Raw genomic sequence first — 19,126 nt, forward strand, 5'->3', positions numbered from 1 at the left:
CAGCCAGACCTCCAGCACGGGCCCTTTGATCCCACCTGCCTCACTTGCCCTGGTAGAGTCATGCCCTCCCTGTCCACCGAGGAGCCAAAGTTGTGCGGCGCCCAGGATCACACCCGCCAGGACTCAGTTCCTCCCTTCTGGCCCTGGACCCAAGGTCCTTTCCAGTCAGGGCATCCAGAACCCGCCCTCCCCGCCCCACCCACCCCCCCCACCCACCCAGCAGAAGGGTCAGTGCTGATGCCAGGGCTCAGGCCCGCTCTGCCACCTGCAGTGTGGCCTTGGGCAGGGCCCACCTCCCGGTGCCCCATGGGGAGGGCCCACGAACGCCGTGTAGTCACCGTGTGGGCCAGGCTGGCGCTGCACCGATGCCCCATGCGGCCAGAGCCCATGCCCAGCCCCACACCTCGGGACCCAAGGAAACAGGCAGGAAGTGCCTGGTTCACAGCCTGGCACTGCTTTCCCCTGCCCAGAGCTCAGCAAACCGCGAACACACGGGGCTGGTGCTCCTGAGACAGAGGAAGGGACCTTGGTGGGTTTCCCTCCCAGGTCCCCCCACTTAACTAGCGGGTCCACATCCCCCAGCCTCTCTCTGCTTCAGGGCCAAATGAGTTCACAGAAGGTTGGACAGATGTTTGTTAAAACTTTGTAGTAAGGGCATGGATGTTGGTTCTCCTTTCCTTATACCTGGTTACCATCTGAAATAATTTGTTATTATACAAGGCAATCCTATGACTCCTATCTGCCCTCCACCCCATGAAAGGAGAACTGAGCCAGAGTGGATGGCCCAGGGCCACCCCACCCAGTGCTGCCCTGTACCTGGGCAGGGACTCTCACACACACCCTGGGGCCTCACCTGCCTCTCTGGTCTCTGTGGTGGGATGTGGGTTGGAAGTTCCAGCCTGGTGGAACCTGGCACCCATTGACTAGCTGCCCCTAGGTCAAAACAGGGCGGGACACAGATGCCATGGGCCCAAGTCACAGTCTCCCTTATGACCTGATGTCTCTGGGCAGCTCACACAGGGTGCTCAGGCCCTGATGCCCAGCACCACCCCAGATGGCAAGGGCCACAGTGCCCTAGGAAGCCCCCGGAGCGCAGGGGAGATCCAGCTGTTCACTAACAAGTGAGATCCATATTCACTAACCCCTTCTTCCGGAGGGGTGAGGAAGCCCTGAGCTGCTCACCCCCAGGCTTCGGTTTTAAACTTCGGTTTAAACTACGGTTACCGGGAGGAGTTCTGTCTCTTGCAGCCAAAACAGATCCTGACTGATCACCCTAACAGCCTTGTGGTCAGCAGACAAATTGGCCCTATTCAAATCCCAGCTCTGTCAGCTCCAGCTGTGTGACCTCGGGCAAAAGCCTAAAGCTTTCTGTGCTTTTGAGTTCTCATGTTTCAAGTGGGAATAATACTAGTACCCACTGTGTAGAGTTAAAGATTAGTGAATACAAAGTTCTGACTACCTTGGCCAGAAATAAACACCAGCTGCAACTTATCCTTAGCACTGTTACATTAAGAATCAGACAGGCCTGATTTAATGCTGCCTCTCCCAGTGAAGAGCATTTTCTTGCCCATAAATAAGGGAGCACGCCTGCCTCCTGGGGCGGGGTGGGAGGGGGGTGAGGATTAAGCACTTGTGCATGGCAGTTAAGCCTGTAACCCACAGTCGCTGCAGAGCAAACTGTCTCTGACATCACTTGATGGTCAGCCCACCCCCAAGAGACTGGAGGGTCAGGAGCCACCCCAGGGGTCTCTCCCCCAAAACCTCCCAGCGTTTTAAAAGATGGCCTGAGCCACTATGGAGCACAGTATGGAGGTTCCTCAAAAAACTAGAAATAGAGTTGCCATAAGATCCTACAATCCCACTCCTGGGCATATATCTGGAGGAAACCATAATTCAAAAAGATACATGCATCCCTATGTTCACAGCAGCACTATGCACAGTAGCCAACACACGGAAACAACCTAAATATCCACTGACAGATGAATGGATAAAGAAGATGTGGTACATATATATAATGGAATACTACTCAGCCATAAAAAGGAATGAAATTAGGTCATTTGTAGAGACATGGATGGACCTAGAGTCTGTCATACAGAGCGAAGCCAGAAAGAGAAAAACAAATACTGTACACTAACGCATATACGTGGAATCTAGAAAAACGGTACAGATGAACCTTTGTAGGGCAGGAATAGAGATGCAGACATACAGAATGGATGTGTGGACACGGGCAGGGGAAGGGAATGGTAGGATGAATTGGGAGATTAGGTTTGACATGAATACCGTGTGTAAAATAGATAGCTAGTGGGAACCTGCAGGATAGCACAGGGAGCTCAGTTCGGTGCTCTGTGACGACCTAGATGAGGGGGAGGTGGAAGGGAGATCCGAGAGGGAGGGGATATAGGTGTACATAGAGCTGATTCACGTCATTGTACAGCAGAAACTAGCACAACACTGTAAAGCAATTTTACTCCAATTAAAAGAAAAAAAAAAAGAGTCTGAAAGTGGAGACTCCCTCCCTCAGGAGGTATTTCCTGTAACCCCTTCACCTCACCTCTCAGGTTTCTGGCATCCCACCCAACCCCACCCTTTCTCTCTTTACCTCTGCAGCCTGGATGCTGTGGCTCAACCAGTAGATAACCCTGTCCTGTCCCCAGGGAACTGCAAAAGCATTTTTATTTTCACCCATCTATTGGACCACAGGGTGATATTTTACTTTTTTAGACTCAAACGGAATTTGTCTGGTGAGGCCTGAGCATGGGAAACATACAGCACTTAACAAGAGGATGTGACGACATGGGTGTGTGTTGTAAACACGGCTGTGTCTTCATTAATGTACTTTAATGTCCTACTTTGTCCTTTATTTCCTAAAGAGTGTACATGAGAAATGAACTCAGCAAGAACTGGAAATAAAGAAATCACTTTTAAATCTCAAAAAAAAAAAAAGAATGAAATAATGCCATTTGTAGCAACATGGATGGACCTAGAGATTATCATACTAAGTGAAATAAGTCAGAAAGAGACAGACAAATACCATATGATATCACTTATATGTGGAATCTAAAATATGACACAAATGAACTTATCTACGAAACAGAAACAGACTCACAAACATAGAGAACAGACTTGTGGTTGCCAAGGGGGAAGGAATGGGGGGTTGGATTGGGCGTTTAGGGTCAGCAGATGCAAACTATTATATACAGAATGGATAAACAACAAGGTCCTACTGTATAGCACAGGGAACTATATTCCACATCCTGTAATAAACCATAATGGGCAAGAATATGAAGAAGAATATATCTATCTATATCTGTATATTTAACCGAATCACATTGCTGTACACCAGAAACTAACAGAACGTTGTAACTCAACTGTACTTCAATTTAAAAAATAAATAAGTAAATAAAAAGCACAGGTTCTCAGGCCCTACCTAGAAAAATAAATAAATAAAATAAAATATGGCCGGAGGAGCTCAAAGGCAGGAACACCTCCACTCTTCCCAGCAGCCCTCCTTGGGCTACAGGCTCTCCTGGAAAAAGCATCTCTCATTAACCCCCTTATGGGCAGTGCCAGTCTCAGGCCTGGCAGAGAGGCTGCAGGTGAGTGAATGACTGGGCTCACCTGACTTCTCTCAGCCCCTGTTTCTCTCCGGCCAAGTTGGAGGAGCGTATTTGGGGGTGTGGGAGGGGAGCTGCCGAGGGCAGACAGATGATGTCCCGACACAGGGGCCTGGCAGATGCAGTGCGCGGCAGCTGACTTGGAGGAAAGCGACAGCAACCCTCGCCACCCCACCAGGTTCACCACCCCCCCCCCGGGGAGCTCTGCATCCGGAATTCAGGCTTGGCCTCAGAGAGGAGCACGCAGGAAGGCGGGCGCTGAGAGGCATGCAGGAAACCCGCTACCCCACTGTCTACCCTCCTCCAGAGGCCTCCTCTCACGGGGGCTGCGGACTCCACGGCTTTGCAATGAAAGGAAAGCTCAGAACAAAGCCCAAGACCTCTCGCGGTCCGGAGGAACATGGGGCTGAAGCTCAGATGTGCCCGAAATAGCCTCTCCTGTTCTCGAGGAGGCACGGCCACCAAGAGGACCTGTTATCACCCCGGCTGCCACCAGAGGCCCCTGGACTTCTCCCCGGAGGGTGCAGGGCCGAAGGTACATCCTAACTGCTCACACCTGGAAGGAGGCTCGCCAGGACCCCGCAGGGGCAGGGTTACTGTCCCTTGAAGGACTGTTTGCGACTGAAGCTTAGCAGCAGCCACCCCGGCGTCTGGGAGACGCCGCCCCAAAACGGGCCTCCCCCACCTTCACCCACAACAACAACAACAACATACACTCTGGGGACCCTCGCTAACTGGCTCCGCACAGGGGCAGGTCTCTTCCACCACGCCCGCCCGTTTCATAGATGAGGAAACTGAGGCTCGGAGTGGTCCAGCCCCAGCGCAGGGCGGCACAGCCACGGCGACCCCTCGGGCCTCACGGATCCTACAGACAGCGACTGTCGACAGCCGGAAGCAGTGACAGTGTCATCTGCCGGGGGCCGCCTTCCCCGCTGAACCCTGCTCGAGTGGGTGGCGCGGCTGAGGTCTCCAAACCCCTCTGCCCCCAGGTGAGGACCCGCGGGTCTGAATCCTGCTCTGCGCCCGGGCCGGGGCCTCGGGCGGGTCCCTCGCCCCCTGCGCCGCGGGGTCCGCGTCGGGAGAGGGGGCTCTCCGAGCTCCGGGGCGCGGCGGCCCGAGCGTCCCCGTCTGCTCCACCCAGACCCCCGCCCGCGCCCGCTCCGCCGCTCACCTGACCGCCGCAGCCCTCGCTACATTGTGTGCGCCCGGCCGGCCTCGTTACATCGTATCCACCGCCGCCCTCGATACATTGTATCCGCCCCGCCCGCTGCTGCCTCCTGCGGCCGGGAGGCTCATAGCACAGGCGGCGTCTGCGCGTCCCGCCCCCGGCCCGGAGGCCTCCACCTCCCGCTCCAGGAAACGGGTGACACTTCATCCCAGCTCTTCAAGGCGGTGTGAAATAAAATTCATGTTTTATGGCAAGACAAGAAAATTTTAAACATAAAAATTTTCTCTGCCCTTTGGCCTCCTCTCTCCCCGCTGTGCACCTGTATCTGCGTTTATGCATCGATCAAACCTCCCCATCGGCAGAAATGCCTGCTCAACCACAAGGAGCAACATTCTTCTGGCATCCACGACAGCTGCTTAAAAGATAGGTTTCCGGGATTTCCGTGGTGGTCCAGTGGGTGAGACTCTGCCCTCCCAATGCAGGGGGCTCCCGTTCCATCCCTGGTCAGGGAACTAGATCCCACATGCCTCAACTAAGAGTCCGCATACCACAACAAAGACCCGGCACAGCCCAAATAAATAAATAAATATTTTTTAAAATTTTTTTTTTTTTTTGAGGTACGCGGGCCTCTCACTGTTGCAGCCTCTCCCGTTGCGGAGCACAGGCTCCAGACGTGCAGGCTCAGCGGCCATGGCTCACGGGCCCAGCTGCTCCGTGTCCCCTGCATCGGCAGGCGGACTCTCAATCACTGCACCACCAGGGAAGCCCTTCTTTTTTTTTTTTTTTTTTTAAAGAAGATACTGGGGGTAGGAGTTTATTAATTTATTTATTTCTTTTTGCTGTGTTGCGTCTTCGTTTCTGTGCAAGGGCTTTCTCTAGTTGTGGCAAGCGGGGCCCACTCTTCATCGCGGTGTGCGGGCCTCTCACTATCGCGGCCTCTCGTTGCAGAGCACAGGCTCCAGACACGCATGCTCAGTAGTTGTGGCTCACGGGCCTTGTTGCTCCATGGCATGTGGGATCCTCCCGGACCAGGGCTCGAACCCGTGTCCCCTGCATTGGCAGGTGGACTCTTAACCACTGCGCCACCAGGGAAGTCCCCTAATTTTCTTTGAAACCCCAGTGGTTGAGGGGGAAAAAAGGAAGAGGGAATCACTGCAAGCAGCAGATGGCTGTGCTTCCTTCCACCCATGTTCACAGCTGGTGAGGGAGGGAAGCAATGCAATTCCACCCCATTTCACAGAGGATAAAACTGAGGCACAGTGAGACTAGGGGCTGCTCAGTGGAGATGGGGCGGGAGCTGCAGAAGTCTGTGTCTGTGGGAACCAGTATAATTACTGCTCTCCGGGGCCCCTGCTGGGTTTCTCTCCATGACTCGTGTCACTGTCTGATGTCCTCTTGTCTTGTACATTTTCACTTGATTTTTGTCTGTCTCTACCCCACCTCCACCCCCCGCCCCGCACCAGACACTGAATAAAGGCTGTAGGCAAGGGTTTTGTTTGCTTTCTTCACTCTTTGGGGCCTAGAACAGTACCTAGACACGTAGGTGCTTACTTACAGGGGCTGAGGAAGGGCCAGTCCTGAGTGAGACTGGCCCTGAGAGGAAGAATGTTCCACCTGGCAAGGGGCCCACTCCCCCTGGGACAGAGCGGGGAGAAGACAGACACGGCCCCGGAGCTCAAGGAGCCAGACAGAGAAGAAACAAAGATGCAAATCCGTAAGAGATGTGAAGCACAGTAAGAAAATAAACAGGATGACAAGGTGGCAAACAAGGTCTGGGAGGAGGACGTCGTGCTCCAGACCCACAGGGTAAGAAGGAGAGAACTGCAGGACAGCTGGGAAACAGCGCTCAGGAGCTGCACCTGCGAAGGCCCCCAGGAGCCAGAAGAGGCTGCGTGCCAGCGGAACAGAGGGCAGGCTCCTGCGGCCGGAGTCTGGTGAACGGCCAAGGGCGAGGAGGGGAGCAGGAGAGGCGAGGGGCTGCGGGTCCTTGTAAACACACTGCCTTTGATTTGCGGTGAGATGACAGCTGTTGGAAGTTTCTTTTCTTAACAGCTTTATGGAGGTGTGATTGACATACGACAAGCTTCATGTTTAAGTGCACCATCTGATCAGTTTTGACAATCGCATACACCTGAGAAACTATGGCGATCATGAAGACGGTAACCCTATCCATCCTCCTCCTGAAAGGCTTCCTCCTGCCCCCTTGCCATCCCCGCTCCCTGTCCCCACCTCTATCCCCAGGCAGCCCCTGATCTGGGACATGCTGGCTCGATTCTAGTGTTAGCACAACCATGTTCATCTTTGTTCTCTAGTTTTCCTCTGACAATCATGCCGCTGTATTCCCCAGGGCGGCTGGAAGGCATGTTAGGTGTATGACAGGTGCTGGAAAGTGGAGGAATCCTGGGGAGACTCTCAGCTGACCTTATAAATGGATGAGAATACAGTCCTCCTCTAAAACCCTCAGAGAGGAAGATAGAAAAACATATGGAAGCATCCACACCAATGTCCCATGTATATTAATACTTGAACTCTGTAGTTCCCCAGGAAACGGGATCCTAGTCAGCTTCGAAGTCCTGGTCTGAGGTGGATGTCATCACACCCAGCCCACGGTGACTTGATTCCCTTCAATTTTGCTTGGCTCCATCCTTCCCCCAAAGCCCTGGTGCCCTGGCCCATCCTCTCTTGGGGAGGACCCCACACTTGTGCTGGCAGCAGCCCCTGCATGTGGTGGCCTCGACGTGCGGAGCTTTATAGCAGTCGTATGTGTCCCCACTCATTTGTTATTATCTAAGCAAGTCGTTTTCAAAGAATTTTAAGAGCCTAAGTCTTCTTTCAGTTGAATCTATATGGAGTTCCAACTCCTAAAATATGAGCGGACGTGTTCTTTGCAGCTGGGGAAGGTGCCCTAGAGAGGGGAAGCGCCCTGCCACAGGGAGAGGGGCAGAGTGGACGGTCACCTCCATTCCACACTCACTGCCCCCCTTCTCAAGCTGTCGTTGTCCCCCAGGGGTGGTGGGAACCATGATGACTCGGCTCCAGCATCCTCCGTTCAAATTGTGTCCCTGCCCCTGGAGGCTGGGGTCTTGGGCAGCTTTGCCTGTCTCCAGGCCTCGGCCTCTTCCTCTGAAGCATCTGCCTCACAAGTGTGCTGGGACGTGTGACCTAGTGGATGAAAAGCTCAGGGCTGCCTGGCCCCCAGAACAGGCCCAGCTGTGGGGCTGCCAGGGACCCCTGTCTCAGATTACGAGATTTTGTAACTGAGGAATAATCGCTTAGTATAAACATGTCCCCAAGTGGAATGTTATTTGTTCTTCATCTGAAATTCCAATGTAACAGGGCGTCCTGTATTTGCTTTGGCAGCCCTGTCCCTGGGGGTGAGGCCATCTCCTGGCCCCTGAGCATCCTTGCATGCCAGGCTGAGGGCGCAGGGCCAGGGCCGGGAGTGTGCCCAGGTCTGGATGCCCCTGGCCCCATCACCCAGGCTGAAAAGGACAGGCGGACCTGAAGGCAAAACAGCCAACGAGGTAGGTGGCCCCAAAGGCCATCCAATAGTGGTGTCAATACTGGATGGCACTGGGCCATCAGAGCCCTTCTGGGAGGTTCAGGTGAGACTGAGTAGCCCCTGAGCGGGCTTCTCCTGCCCCCTCCTGTCCAGGCAACCCTGCAAATAATCTCACCTCACCAATAACAGGCATGTAAGAGCTAACACTTAGGGCTTTTGTTATGGGCCACATGCTGTTCCAGCCACTTTCCACGTGTGTTCCTGTTTGCAGGTGCACAGCGAACCGCTCTGAAATGCACTGACATAAAGCACAGCCATTCACCTCGCTCAGGGATGCTGTGGGTCGGGACTTCACGCAGAGCCCAGGGCTGGCTTGTCTCTGCTCCACAGTGTCTGCGACGTAGGGGCAGGAGTGAGGCTAGGACTGAGGGAAACAGGAGAGAACGAAGTGGCCCCTCATAAGAAAGGGAGCCGGAGGCTCAAGGGACGGGGCCGAGGGACCCAGCAGGTGGAGAGGAGGGAGGGCTGGAGGAAGGAGGCACCAAGCCCCCCCACCCCCCGCAGGAGGGTAACCCCGGGGAGCAGCAGAGGCGTCCTAGGCCACTGTGAGTGCTAGAGCGGGGCTGCAGTCTAGGCGGACAAGGCAGGGCGGCCCAAGGAGGCCAGCTTCATCTAAGCGACCCGAGCCAGGACGAAGTTCTCACAGGTGCAGGTGCTCAGGAGGGAAGTGGATCTGTGGCCACTTTAAGCAAAGTGGAGAGAAACACAGCCTGGGCCGGAAGCCCGGCTGTGCCACCTGCCAACGGGCACGTCCTCTGAGCCTCGTTTCTTGCCTGGAAACCTGGTGGCCTCACTGTAAAGGTTAAACAAGGCACAGCTTTCCACCCCTCAGGAGATAGCCCGGGAAGACAGTGGACCGGGGGACCCAGCATGAGCACCTGGCTATCGGGAGCACCTCTGTCAACACCTGGCGGGGGACTCAAGTCTTTGGGGGTCACTGAGCCCCTTGAGAACCTGAGCTGTGGACACCCCTCCCCCGCAGTGCATGGAGGCCGCAGCCCTGTGAAGCTGCCGTGGACGTGGAGTCGGGGCCTTCGCCACCGGTCCTCCCTGTCTGCTCCTCCTCACCCCTCTGGCCCCAACACTCCAGAATAAGAAGAACTCTCCAGCACCAGGCACGGGTATCTGACAGCAATAAATTTATTAAGTATCCCCCCCAAGATATAAACACAAACCAGTAAAAAAAAACAAAACAAACCATGAAACATCAGGCCTGGAGCCGATAATAAAGCAGAGAGACAAACAGGCCACACAAAATGGATTTGACCTATGGCGGAAGACAGCTGAGAAGACTCACAGAGGGCGGGGATGCTGTAAATACTAAAGGACACACACTTGGGAGCCCTAGGGTGACATGAGCGGGCCTGGTGGGGGAAAGGGCAGGGGTGTGTCAGTGGCTACATGGCTCAGGGGACAGGCCTCTCGGTCCCGGCCGCGGCCGCGTCACACCCCCTCGGCTGCTTCACTTGGGGCCCTGGGCCTCGGATTCCTCCTCGTCGTCTTCATACATCTCGCCCTCCTCCTCGGCCGTGGCGTCCTGGTACTGCTGGTACTCGGACACCAGGTCGTTCATGTTGCTCTCGGCCTCCGTGAACTCCATCTCGTCCATGCCCTCGCCCGTGTACCAGTGCAGGAAGGCCTTGCGGCGGAACATGGCCGTGAACTGCTCCGAGATGCGCTTGAACAGCTCCTGGATGGCCGTGCTGTTCCCGATGAAGGTGGAGGACATCTTGAGCCCGCGGGGCGGGATGTCGCACACGGCCACCTTCACGTTGTTGGGGATCCACTCCACGAAGTAGCTGCTGTTCTTGCTCTGGATGGCCAGCATCTGCTCGTCCACCTCCTTCATGGACATGCGGCCCCGGAAGACGGTGGCCACGGTCAGGTAGCGGCCGTGGCGCGGGTCGCAGGCGGCCATCATGTTCTTGGCGTCAAACATCTGCTGGGTGAGCTCGGGCACCGTCAGCGCCCGGTACTGCTGGCTGCCGCGGGCGGTGAGCGGGGCGAAGCCGGGCATGAAGAAGTGCAGGCGCGGGAAGGGCACCATGTTCACGGCCAGCTTGCGCAGGTCGGCGTTGAGCTGGCCCGGGAAGCGCAGGGAGGTGGTGACCCCGCTCATGGTGGCCGACACCAGGTGGTTGAGGTCCCCGTAGGTGGGCGTGGCCAGCTTGAGGGTGCGGAAGCAGATGTCGTAGAGCGCCTCGTTGTCGATGCAGTAGGTCTCGTCCGTGTTCTCCACCAGCTGGTGGATGGACAGCGTGGCGTTGTAGGGCTCCACCACCGTGTCCGACACCTTGGGTGAGGGCACCACGCTGAAGGTGTTCATGATGCGGTCGGGGTACTCCTCGCGGACCTTGCTGATGAGGAGGGTGCCCATGCCCGAGCCCGTGCCGCCCCCCAGCGAGTGGGTCAGCTGGAAGCCCTGCAGGCAGTCGCAATTCTCACACTCCTTCCGCACCACGTCCAGGACCGAGTCCACCAGCTCGGCACCCTCCGTGTAGTGGCCCTTGGCCCAGTTGTTGCCGGCCCCACTCTGACCTGGGACGGGGGCAGGGGGACACGGACGGGGTCAGACCTCCAGTACCTGCCTGAGGGCAACCGCGGTCGCAGCCCTGTGCCTGTTTACCCTCCATGAAGTGGGGTTGCCCACACCTTCTCAACCCCTCCCTGGCTCTTAGCACCAGCCACACCGTGTGGGGAGTCGATCAGCCCTCCCCTCCAGTCCACCCACCTTCTGGCCGGCTGTGCTGGAAGGGTAAACTGCAACCCCCAGCATCCCTCACGGCCCGGGGTCGGGAGGAGGGGCACGCCCATCAGTTGGGGTGCTGAGCGCTGGGGGGTGGAAGTGGGGTGTGGCCTTCCTCCTGTCACTGTGTGAGCACCCAGGGCCCTGCCACCAGACTCAGGGCGTGAGGACAGCTGACCTGACCACAGCAACACTGCGTGCTCGTGAGCCGGTGTCTCTCTAAGGATCCTGTGAGCTCAAGCCTCTGTTTCACACATCGTTCTGCTTGAAATCACAAGTGCTTTCTGTTCCTTGCGCAGAACCCTTTCTCTGGGACTCTGTCCCAAGCTGCAAACTGGGGAGATCAGGTCTGCTCTGCAGGGTCACAGGCAGGGGTGACTCTGCCCTTGTTTCTGTTGATCTGGGTTTGCCAGCAGTGGGGTCCACCAGGAGAGGCTGGGGCAGGGGAAGCTCACCGAAGATGAAGTTGTCAGGCCTGAAGAGGTGCCCGAAGGCCCCAGACCGGACGCTGTCCATGGTTCCAGGCTCCAGGTCCACCAGGATGGCCCGAGGCACATACTTGTGAGCTGAGGGCAGAGGGGTGGGTTACGTGGGTCACAGAAGCTAGGCGCCCCTCCTGCCCCCTAAGTCCTGCCCCGGACTGCCAGCCTCGTGCTCTCACCCTAAGAGCTCAGACTCTGGGGTCAGAGAGGCAGGAGCCATGTGTGACAAGGGAGTCATGGTTGACATCCAGACAGCCAGGACCAAATCCCATGTCTACGTGGGCAGGTTAATATTTTGCCAGTTCACTAAAGACACCATTTCGCACCAGTTGCTGAGTAGCCCCTGCCCGACCTCTCCAGGTAACCCCTGCTCTGGACCCTCCCATGGGCCTCCTGAAGGGGCCTTTGGGACCCTTCCCAGCCCTGGCCATTCCACCGGACTGTGCGTGTGTCTCATGGCCATTAAACACATTTGAATCTCGCTAGGGTTATTAGGATCCCCTGTCTTTATTCTGTGAGTCTCTGGTTGCACCTGCCAGCCAACCGAAAGGAGGGCAGAGACGCTGGGACCCAGCAGTCAAGGTCCCCCCACCCCACCCCTCGGTCCAGGATGGGGGCTCACAAGAGGCCTCGTTGTAGTAGACGCTGATGCGCTCCAGCTGCAGGTCCGAGTCCCCCACATAATTGCCACTGGGGTCTATCCCGTGCTCGTCGCTGATGACCTCCCAGAACTGCAGGGGGAACGGAGGGGTCAGTAGGTGGTCGTGACCCCCACCAGGCCCCTTCCCTCCCGTAGCCTTGAAGCCCTGGTACAAAATTAGGGGCTTGGACCCAAAGCCTGCACGAGTCCCTTTGAGTGACTTTGAAAAAGAGCCCCTAGCTCTGTCATCTGTAAGAAAATTGTCGTAATAAGTATACATGTCCATGGAGACCAGAGCCTTCAGGGTGGTTCAGGGCTCAACTGACACAGACCCGGGTCCCCAGACCCAGCTCTGCACTTGGTGACCGGGGGCCTTGGACAGTCCACTTCTCCATGAGTAATAAACACCCTCTTGGGGTGTTTCGTTTTTAATTCCCTCCTTTCAGATGAGAAGGCTGAAGCACAGACAAGGTAAGTGCTGGAGGTAGGGTCCAGGATATGCGTGCCCCTCAGTGTCGAGGCAAAGACGTCCAGTGACAGGGCCTGGCAGCGTCCAGCACATCAGCAGCCTCAGCCAACAGGAACCACAGGGGCCTGAGTGGGGAATCACTTGCCTGGGGTTACCCAGCCTGTCCAAGCTGAGATCGCACAGCCCCAGCTTCAAGGGCTCACTCTCCCCACGGCCTCCTGCCCTGCTCGCCCTGGGCAGGAACCTACCGTGCTTCTCTCAGGACTGGGGCAAGGCAGGACCACCCCTTCCCACCTGCGTGACCTTGGGCAGGTCCTGAAGGTTCTCTGTGCCTCAGTGGCCTCATCTGTTCAGTGGGCCTGATGATGAAGCCAGGTTGTTGTGAGAATAAAGCAAGCTACTCTGCACAGAGCCTGTGAATGGTGAGTGCCGTGTGGGATTATTAGCAAGCAAAGACACCCGCCCTGGGTGAAGGGAAGGCTGCACAGTGCTCTGTGCTCGCCCCAGGGGCACTGCCAGGCTGTCTCAGAGCACAGCTGCCCATGCAGGCCGGAGATTGTGGTCACACACCGTGTGACTTACCAGTGCCCCTCCCCTTTGCCCCTCAGGGTTGGGGTGACTCAGAAGAACGGGTGTGAAGGCCCCAAGAAGCAAAGGGCCTCTACATATGGGTCATGTGCTGGGGAAAAGACTGCTCAGTGAGAAAAGCAGTTAGAAATCAGTTTTCACGTGCGTATCTATATATAGATATCTCTGACAAGACATTCAAAAATCTGTTCCCGGCAGCCATGCCTGAGAGTGGTCCTGGGTTGGGGGAGAGGCTTTGGCACTGCACACCATTTGGTTCTTTCGGAATTTTTGTCACGTGCACATGTTAACTTCTCAAAAAAAAAAAAAAAAAGATTAGTTAAAAATAAAAAAATTTTAAAACCTGAAAAGTATGAACTGTCATTATTATAAAATGTACAGAAGAATCTTGGCATTTCACCCAGAGAGACCGTTATCAGAGGTCAGCTCTCAGCAAGGGTGGGGGCTGGACTTCTTCCTCCTTTGTGTGTTTTTGTCATTAATAAGTTTTCTTCTTTTTTTCTGCCTTACGTGTGTATTAACGCTGTAATTAGAGGTGTCACTGAGGCATTCAGGGCCTGATCAGAGCTTCCTCCCACTGCTTGGTTCCCCATGCCCTCCTCAGGAGAGTGTGAGCCGGGGGCCTTGGTTCCCACAGCCCTGGGACACGCCAGACCTCTGGCTTCAGAGACACCCACAGCCCCTGTAGAGAAGGGATGAGCTTGAGATGGCAAGTGTGGGAGGGGGAGAGAGTGACTCAGCCACCGAGCCACCAACACATCTATGCAAAGTTCTCTGGACCCCTCTATGGAATGCATAGGCTTCCAGGAGGCAGACCAGAGTGAGTGCAGACCCCAGCGCTGGACAGTGTGTGCCAGTGACTCCACCTCTCAGCACCTCCGTTTTCTCATCTGTAAAGTGGACATAATATGATACCCACTTCAAGTGGTCGACTCAAGGCCTGACACATAAAAGCAGTCAGCAAATGTTGGCCTCACAAAATTAAAAGGCCTTAGATGTTATTTAAATTTGTAAAGTCATATTCACTGATAAATAAAATAAAAGATACTTGAAAAAAATCCATATACTTTGGAATACTGTGTTGCAATAAAAGATCATCACTGGTATGAGCAGATCTCCAAGGCACACCCTTAGGGGAAAAGGCACATTGCAATGATATACAGAGTAAAAGCAAAAATCTCACAGCAGATGCTATATTTTTTATACATAGGTGCATATGCACAGAAGATGGACTAGCATAGTGGAAAATAACTTGTCCTCCTGAAGAGAGGGACCGAGAGGGGTGCGGTGCTTACATGGGCACTTTAGCCTTATCTGCAATGTTTCAACTTTTTAGAAGGAGAGTATGTTAATACTAGCTTTTGTAGTTAAAACAAATACGAATTGTAATTTAAAATAAAAACTTAGTAGATTATATATACAGATCATATAACATTTAATAAATAACAAAATACTATTTTATAAATTAAAGAATAATTATGATCATCACTACAGATGAGAAAACTGCCAGATGGCGCGTGGACCCCAGGGTCCAGGCCAGGGCTCCTATTTCAGACCCTACGGTTTTGTCTCGAGCTGCGGGCATGCGCCGCGGCGCTGTCCGTAGTGCTGACCTTTGCGGCGCCTACGCTCGTGGGCGGGGGAGGTGGCGGGGCGCGCGCAGGAGCCCAAAGCAAGAGGGGTGCAGTGGTTCCCGGGAGGGAGGGCTGGCCGACTGGGGGGCGTTAAGCCCCTCTAGGACCCCATGCCCCTCCCTGGCCGGTGCACAGCGAGCACCAACAGGACCCAACTGGGAGGGGCGGGGGTGGGGTTGGGGTGCGGAAACCAGGAAATTCCTCTTCTCATTGGCTGTCAGGGCCAGGGCCCGCCCTTCCGAGGCCCCGCCCAGCGGCCGAGAGGCTGGGCACAGACAAAGGCTCCAGGACGGCCCTGCCCCCTAGGGGAGGAGGGTGGGGTCCCCAGACTCTTCGCCCCACTGTGGGAGCTGGGGGCTCCCTGCCCATCCTGATGTGTCCACACAGGCCTAGATTCAAACTCCTGCCCTGTCCCTCCCAGGAGGGACATTTTTTTATCCTTGGGGGAAGGGCGACACCCAACTCCACCGCAGCCTCGAGCGGTGCAGCGCCCAACACGCAGTGGTCATTGTCACGAGTCATAAATGCTGCCATGTCACCTCTCAGGAGAGCCGTGCTCTCTCCTGGCCCCGATCGCCCTGACCTCCCTCCATAACTTCCACTCCCACCCCCTCCCGCGGCCAGGCCCGCCCCCGAGCGGGGGAAGCAGCCCCTCTTGCCCACCCCCGTCAGCTACTGCTGGTGATGCGCGAGAAAAGTGTGCTCTCCCTCCACCAGGAGGCCACAACCAGTACGGAAGCTGGAAACAAAAATGGCCAAGGGGGCTTCCCTGGTGGCGCAGTGGTTGAGAGCCCGCCTGCCGATGCAGGGGACACGGGTTCGTGCCCCGGTCCGGGAAGATCCCACATGCTGCGGAGCGGCTGGGCCCGTGGGCCATGGCCATTGAGCCTGCGCGTCCAGAGCCTGTGCTCCACAACGGGAGAGGCCACAACAGCGTGAGGCCCACATACCGCAAAAAATAAAAAAAAATAAATAAATAAAAAAAATAAAAAATAAAAATGGCCAAGGAACGCCTGCCTGCCTGTCCACAGGGCAGGTGCTGGGCGCCGGGGCAGGCAAATTCCCACACACGCGGTGAGCGCATCCAGTTTGGTTCTGGAGATTTTCCAGAGCAGGGAGACCGGAAGGAAGCCACTAGACTGCTTCCATTGGTCACTGCAAAGGGCAGCGGTTGAAAAGGACGAAACGATCCCCCTCCCCCCCAAATCCACCACTCTCTCTTTTGCGCTGTTAAAAAGGATCAGATATTAGTTTTAAAAACAAACAAGAGTTCAGGAAATTAAGGCAAAATGAATAAAAAATAATGAGCAAACCCAAGGGCCACTGCACTGGAAGCGGGAAAAAATCTCTGCGGACGCCACCGTCCAGCACTCGGGCCGCTGCCTCTGCCCTGCCCCCCACCCATGGGGCTGCAGCTGGGCATGAACCTGCGTCTGCGTGATCAGTGCGGGTCCAGCCATAGAAGGAAGCCCCGGGACAGGATCCCCACGCCCCCACGCTCATGGGGGGACTCGGGCTGCCCTGCTTCCCCTCAGTGACCCCTGACTCTCGGAGGAGCAGATGCTCGGGGCAGGCCTGGTCCCTGTGACCACATTAATGAGCCCATGGCCCCTTCTGCCCGTCCAGGGCAGCTGTCAGTGACGGCCCCCAGAGCCCTGATTTAATTTGAGGCCTTGGTCCCCCAGGCCTCCCCTCCCCCAGCCCCTTCCTCAGGCAGGCACAGCTGTCTCCTCGGTGATTAGGGTGTCTCCCCACGACGCCCTCCCCCCCATGCGAGGCGCCTCCACCCTAGAGCCCAAGTTGCAATTTACATGTCAGCCACGTGGCTGCCCCAGCCCTGTTGTAATTAGCTTTTTGTTCTTGCCCGGTTTCCATGGCAACAGCCTCCAGAGGAAGCCTTTCCTGGCCCCTTCGCCTCCAGGACCTGTCTCCTCCCACTGCCTCCTTGGGGAACCAGCTCGACACCATCCCTCGCCGGGTCCCTGGCCTTGGTGCTGACAAAGCCACCCGCCCCCCCTCCCCTATATTGTCCTGAGGACAGCACAGGGGGCAGCAGGCCGCACCCACCCAGCCTGAGCCCTGCGCTGGGCAACTGCAGAGACTGACAGCCGGACGGTGGAGAGGCTCTGTCTCCACTTGCTGTGTGACCTTGGGCAAGGGACAGCTTCCCTGGACTTAGGGGTGGGACACCTGCCTCCTGGGTTCGGCTGGGGATGACGCCATCCCCTTCCCGCCTCAGTTCCAACATCTGTGAGGTGGGCTAACAATGGAGGGGAGGGGCCTAGTGGTGAAGTAGCTCTCGACCCCACCCGCCCACCCCGGCTTTGTTCCCACGTCCGACCCCGAGACTCGCGGTCCCTACGTGGGTTTGATCCAACCCTGTGGCGAGGGGCGAGGGGTTGCCCAGGCAGGGCTACGCTGAGGGAGAGTCCAGTCCTCAACCAAGGTCACCCCGAGTCCGGGCCCAATTCCTCCCCCAACAAAGGAAAAGGGTGGGGCCAGGAAGCTGAGGGTGGTCAAAGCTAGGCGGGGGCATGGGGCGGCTCTGGACTCTTGGAGGGTACCAAGTTACTGGCGTGCCGGGGGCGGAGGGATCATTATGGCTTTGGGGCGAGCCCCACCCAAACCTGCCCAGCCCACCCATCTCGCCCGAGGCCGCACAGTGACCCCAGAGAAGAGGGCCACGCCCAGCCAGCGGCCCCCCCACCTCCCCGCACCTGCAGCGGCGGGTGGCTGGAGCTTAGCGGCTGACCTGCGCTGTGCTCCCGCAGGCCCGAAGTAAGCCTGGTAGGGGCAGAGGAAAGGCGGGGGTGGGAATGGCAGAGGGGACGACCCGGCGTCCCGGCAGCCCGCAGCGAGGGCAAGCCCAGCCTTTTCTTCTAGGCTTCGCAGTGGCGAGTGAGGCTCGGGGTGCGGCTCTGCGCGCACCGCCTCCCTGCTTCCCTCCCCCCGGGGACCGGCTCGAGGAGGGGGCGGGGGACGCGGGATGCGCGCCGGGTGCGGGGCCCGGCGCAGGGGGGCGGCGCGCGGCCTCACCTTGGCCCCGATCTGGTTGCCGCACTGGCCGGCCTGGATGTGCACGATCTCCCTCATGCTCGGTGCGTGTGGCGGGCGGCTGCGGGACGCAGGCGGACGCGCTGGGGCCGGGGCTGGCTGCGGAGGATCTGCCGCCCCCGCCGCCCGCTCTTATAGGCTGGGCCCCGCCCGCCGCGCCCGGCCTGGCGTCATCGCGCGCGGCCAATCCGGGGACGCCGCCGCAGAATGCGGCAGGGCTGCAGCATCAGCACCGCTCCACCGCGCGCTGCAGCGCCTCCTCCCGCCGCCCCAAGGGTCCGGGGACCGCGCACCCGAAAGGAGGGGCTGGCGAGCTCCAGGGAGGACAATAGAAGCCCCCTTGGCCCTCGGCTGCCGCCTCTATCCCACCCCAGCGGCAGCCTCCCCCCTCGGCTTTGCGAGGAGGGTCTTTCTTGTCCACACCTGTGTAGGGACCAACCCCATCTCCCACCCCGAAAGGCCAACAGGGACGCCTCCCAGCTCCCTGTCTTGGGTCGCGAAGGGGCGGACCAGGTACTCTGAGCTTTGCCGGGTCCCTTAATGGTGGGGTAGCCAGGAAAAGGCTGCAGCAGGCACCGACTTCTCTCCAGAAGAAAGAAATCATGGGGCAGGGCTCCCAAACGTCTGAGTCAGAAGGGCTGTGAGTGCAGGAGGGTGGCGGTGGGTTGCTATGGCAGCTCTGAGTTTCACTGTTCTTCTCTGCACTGGGGGATGCCACCTGCCCCTTCTTCCCCAGGGGGCTGCCATGAGATTCCAAATGGACCTAGCAGGTGGGGCTGCTTTGTACCCCTGCCAGGCACAGCACCTGGCATGTAGCTGCTGCTCAGTGAACATCGGTGTCAGGAGTTGTCATAAGGACACAAACAAGCCAGGCACAGAACTGACTGGGGGGGTGGGGGGTGGGGGGAGGGCAGTGGTTTCTGTCTGACTCACTCTCCCTGATGTCACCTGTACCCCTGGAGTCTTGGTCCAAGTGAGGCCAAGGAAATTCGGTGGGCTGGGGGAGCTATGTAGGGAGATGGTGTGCGCACGAGGGAGAGAAGGGAGGCGGTGAAGTGGACACGCAGTTCAGAGGCTGGACGACCCACTGGCCTAGCAGTCTGCTGGGGTCAGACGTTATAGTGAAACCGCCTATCATAAAGTCCTCCTGATATTTCAGTAACAAAATC

The 19,126-nt window shown here is 57.1% G+C and overlaps 2 protein-coding genes across 17 annotated transcripts in view; both read right to left on the reverse strand.

Moving 5' to 3' along the window:
• Positions 1-4,823, reverse strand: part of DEF8 (differentially expressed in FDCP 8 homolog) — a gene marked incomplete at its 3' end in the record, with an annotated part of 25,822 nt that extends 20,999 nt beyond the window's left edge. For all 11 annotated transcript variants that reach the window (XR_013811401.1, XR_013811402.1, XR_013811403.1 and 8 more), the window contains exon 1: positions 4,786-4,823. The remainder of the gene's footprint in view (positions 1-4,785) is intronic.
• A 4,641-nt stretch (positions 4,824-9,464) lies between these two features.
• On the reverse strand, positions 9,465-17,996 carry TUBB3 (tubulin beta 3 class III; the record flags this gene model as incomplete). 6 transcript variants are annotated; one of them, XM_079723399.1, is made up of 5 exons in its annotated part: positions 9,465-10,187; positions 10,794-10,882; positions 11,546-11,656; positions 12,195-12,303; positions 17,940-17,996. In XM_079723399.1, 5 exons carry the CDS (start codon positions 17,994-17,996, stop codon positions 9,807-9,809), a joined length of 747 nt encoding a protein of 248 aa, XP_079579525.1. In that variant the 3' UTR covers positions 9,465-9,806. The 6 variants fall into 6 exon arrangements, with proteins under 6 accessions (XP_079579525.1, XP_079579522.1, XP_079579521.1 ...); XM_079723396.1 differs by having other exon boundaries at positions 9,465-10,882; positions 12,264-12,303; XM_079723395.1 differs by having other exon boundaries at positions 9,465-10,882.
• Between the last annotated feature and the right edge of the window lie 1,130 nt (positions 17,997-19,126).

The sequence above is a fragment of the Hyperoodon ampullatus genome (assembly GCF_949752795.1).
Source record: "Hyperoodon ampullatus genome assembly, chromosome: 18".
Taxonomy (NCBI): Eukaryota; Metazoa; Chordata; class Mammalia; order Artiodactyla; family Ziphiidae; genus Hyperoodon; species Hyperoodon ampullatus.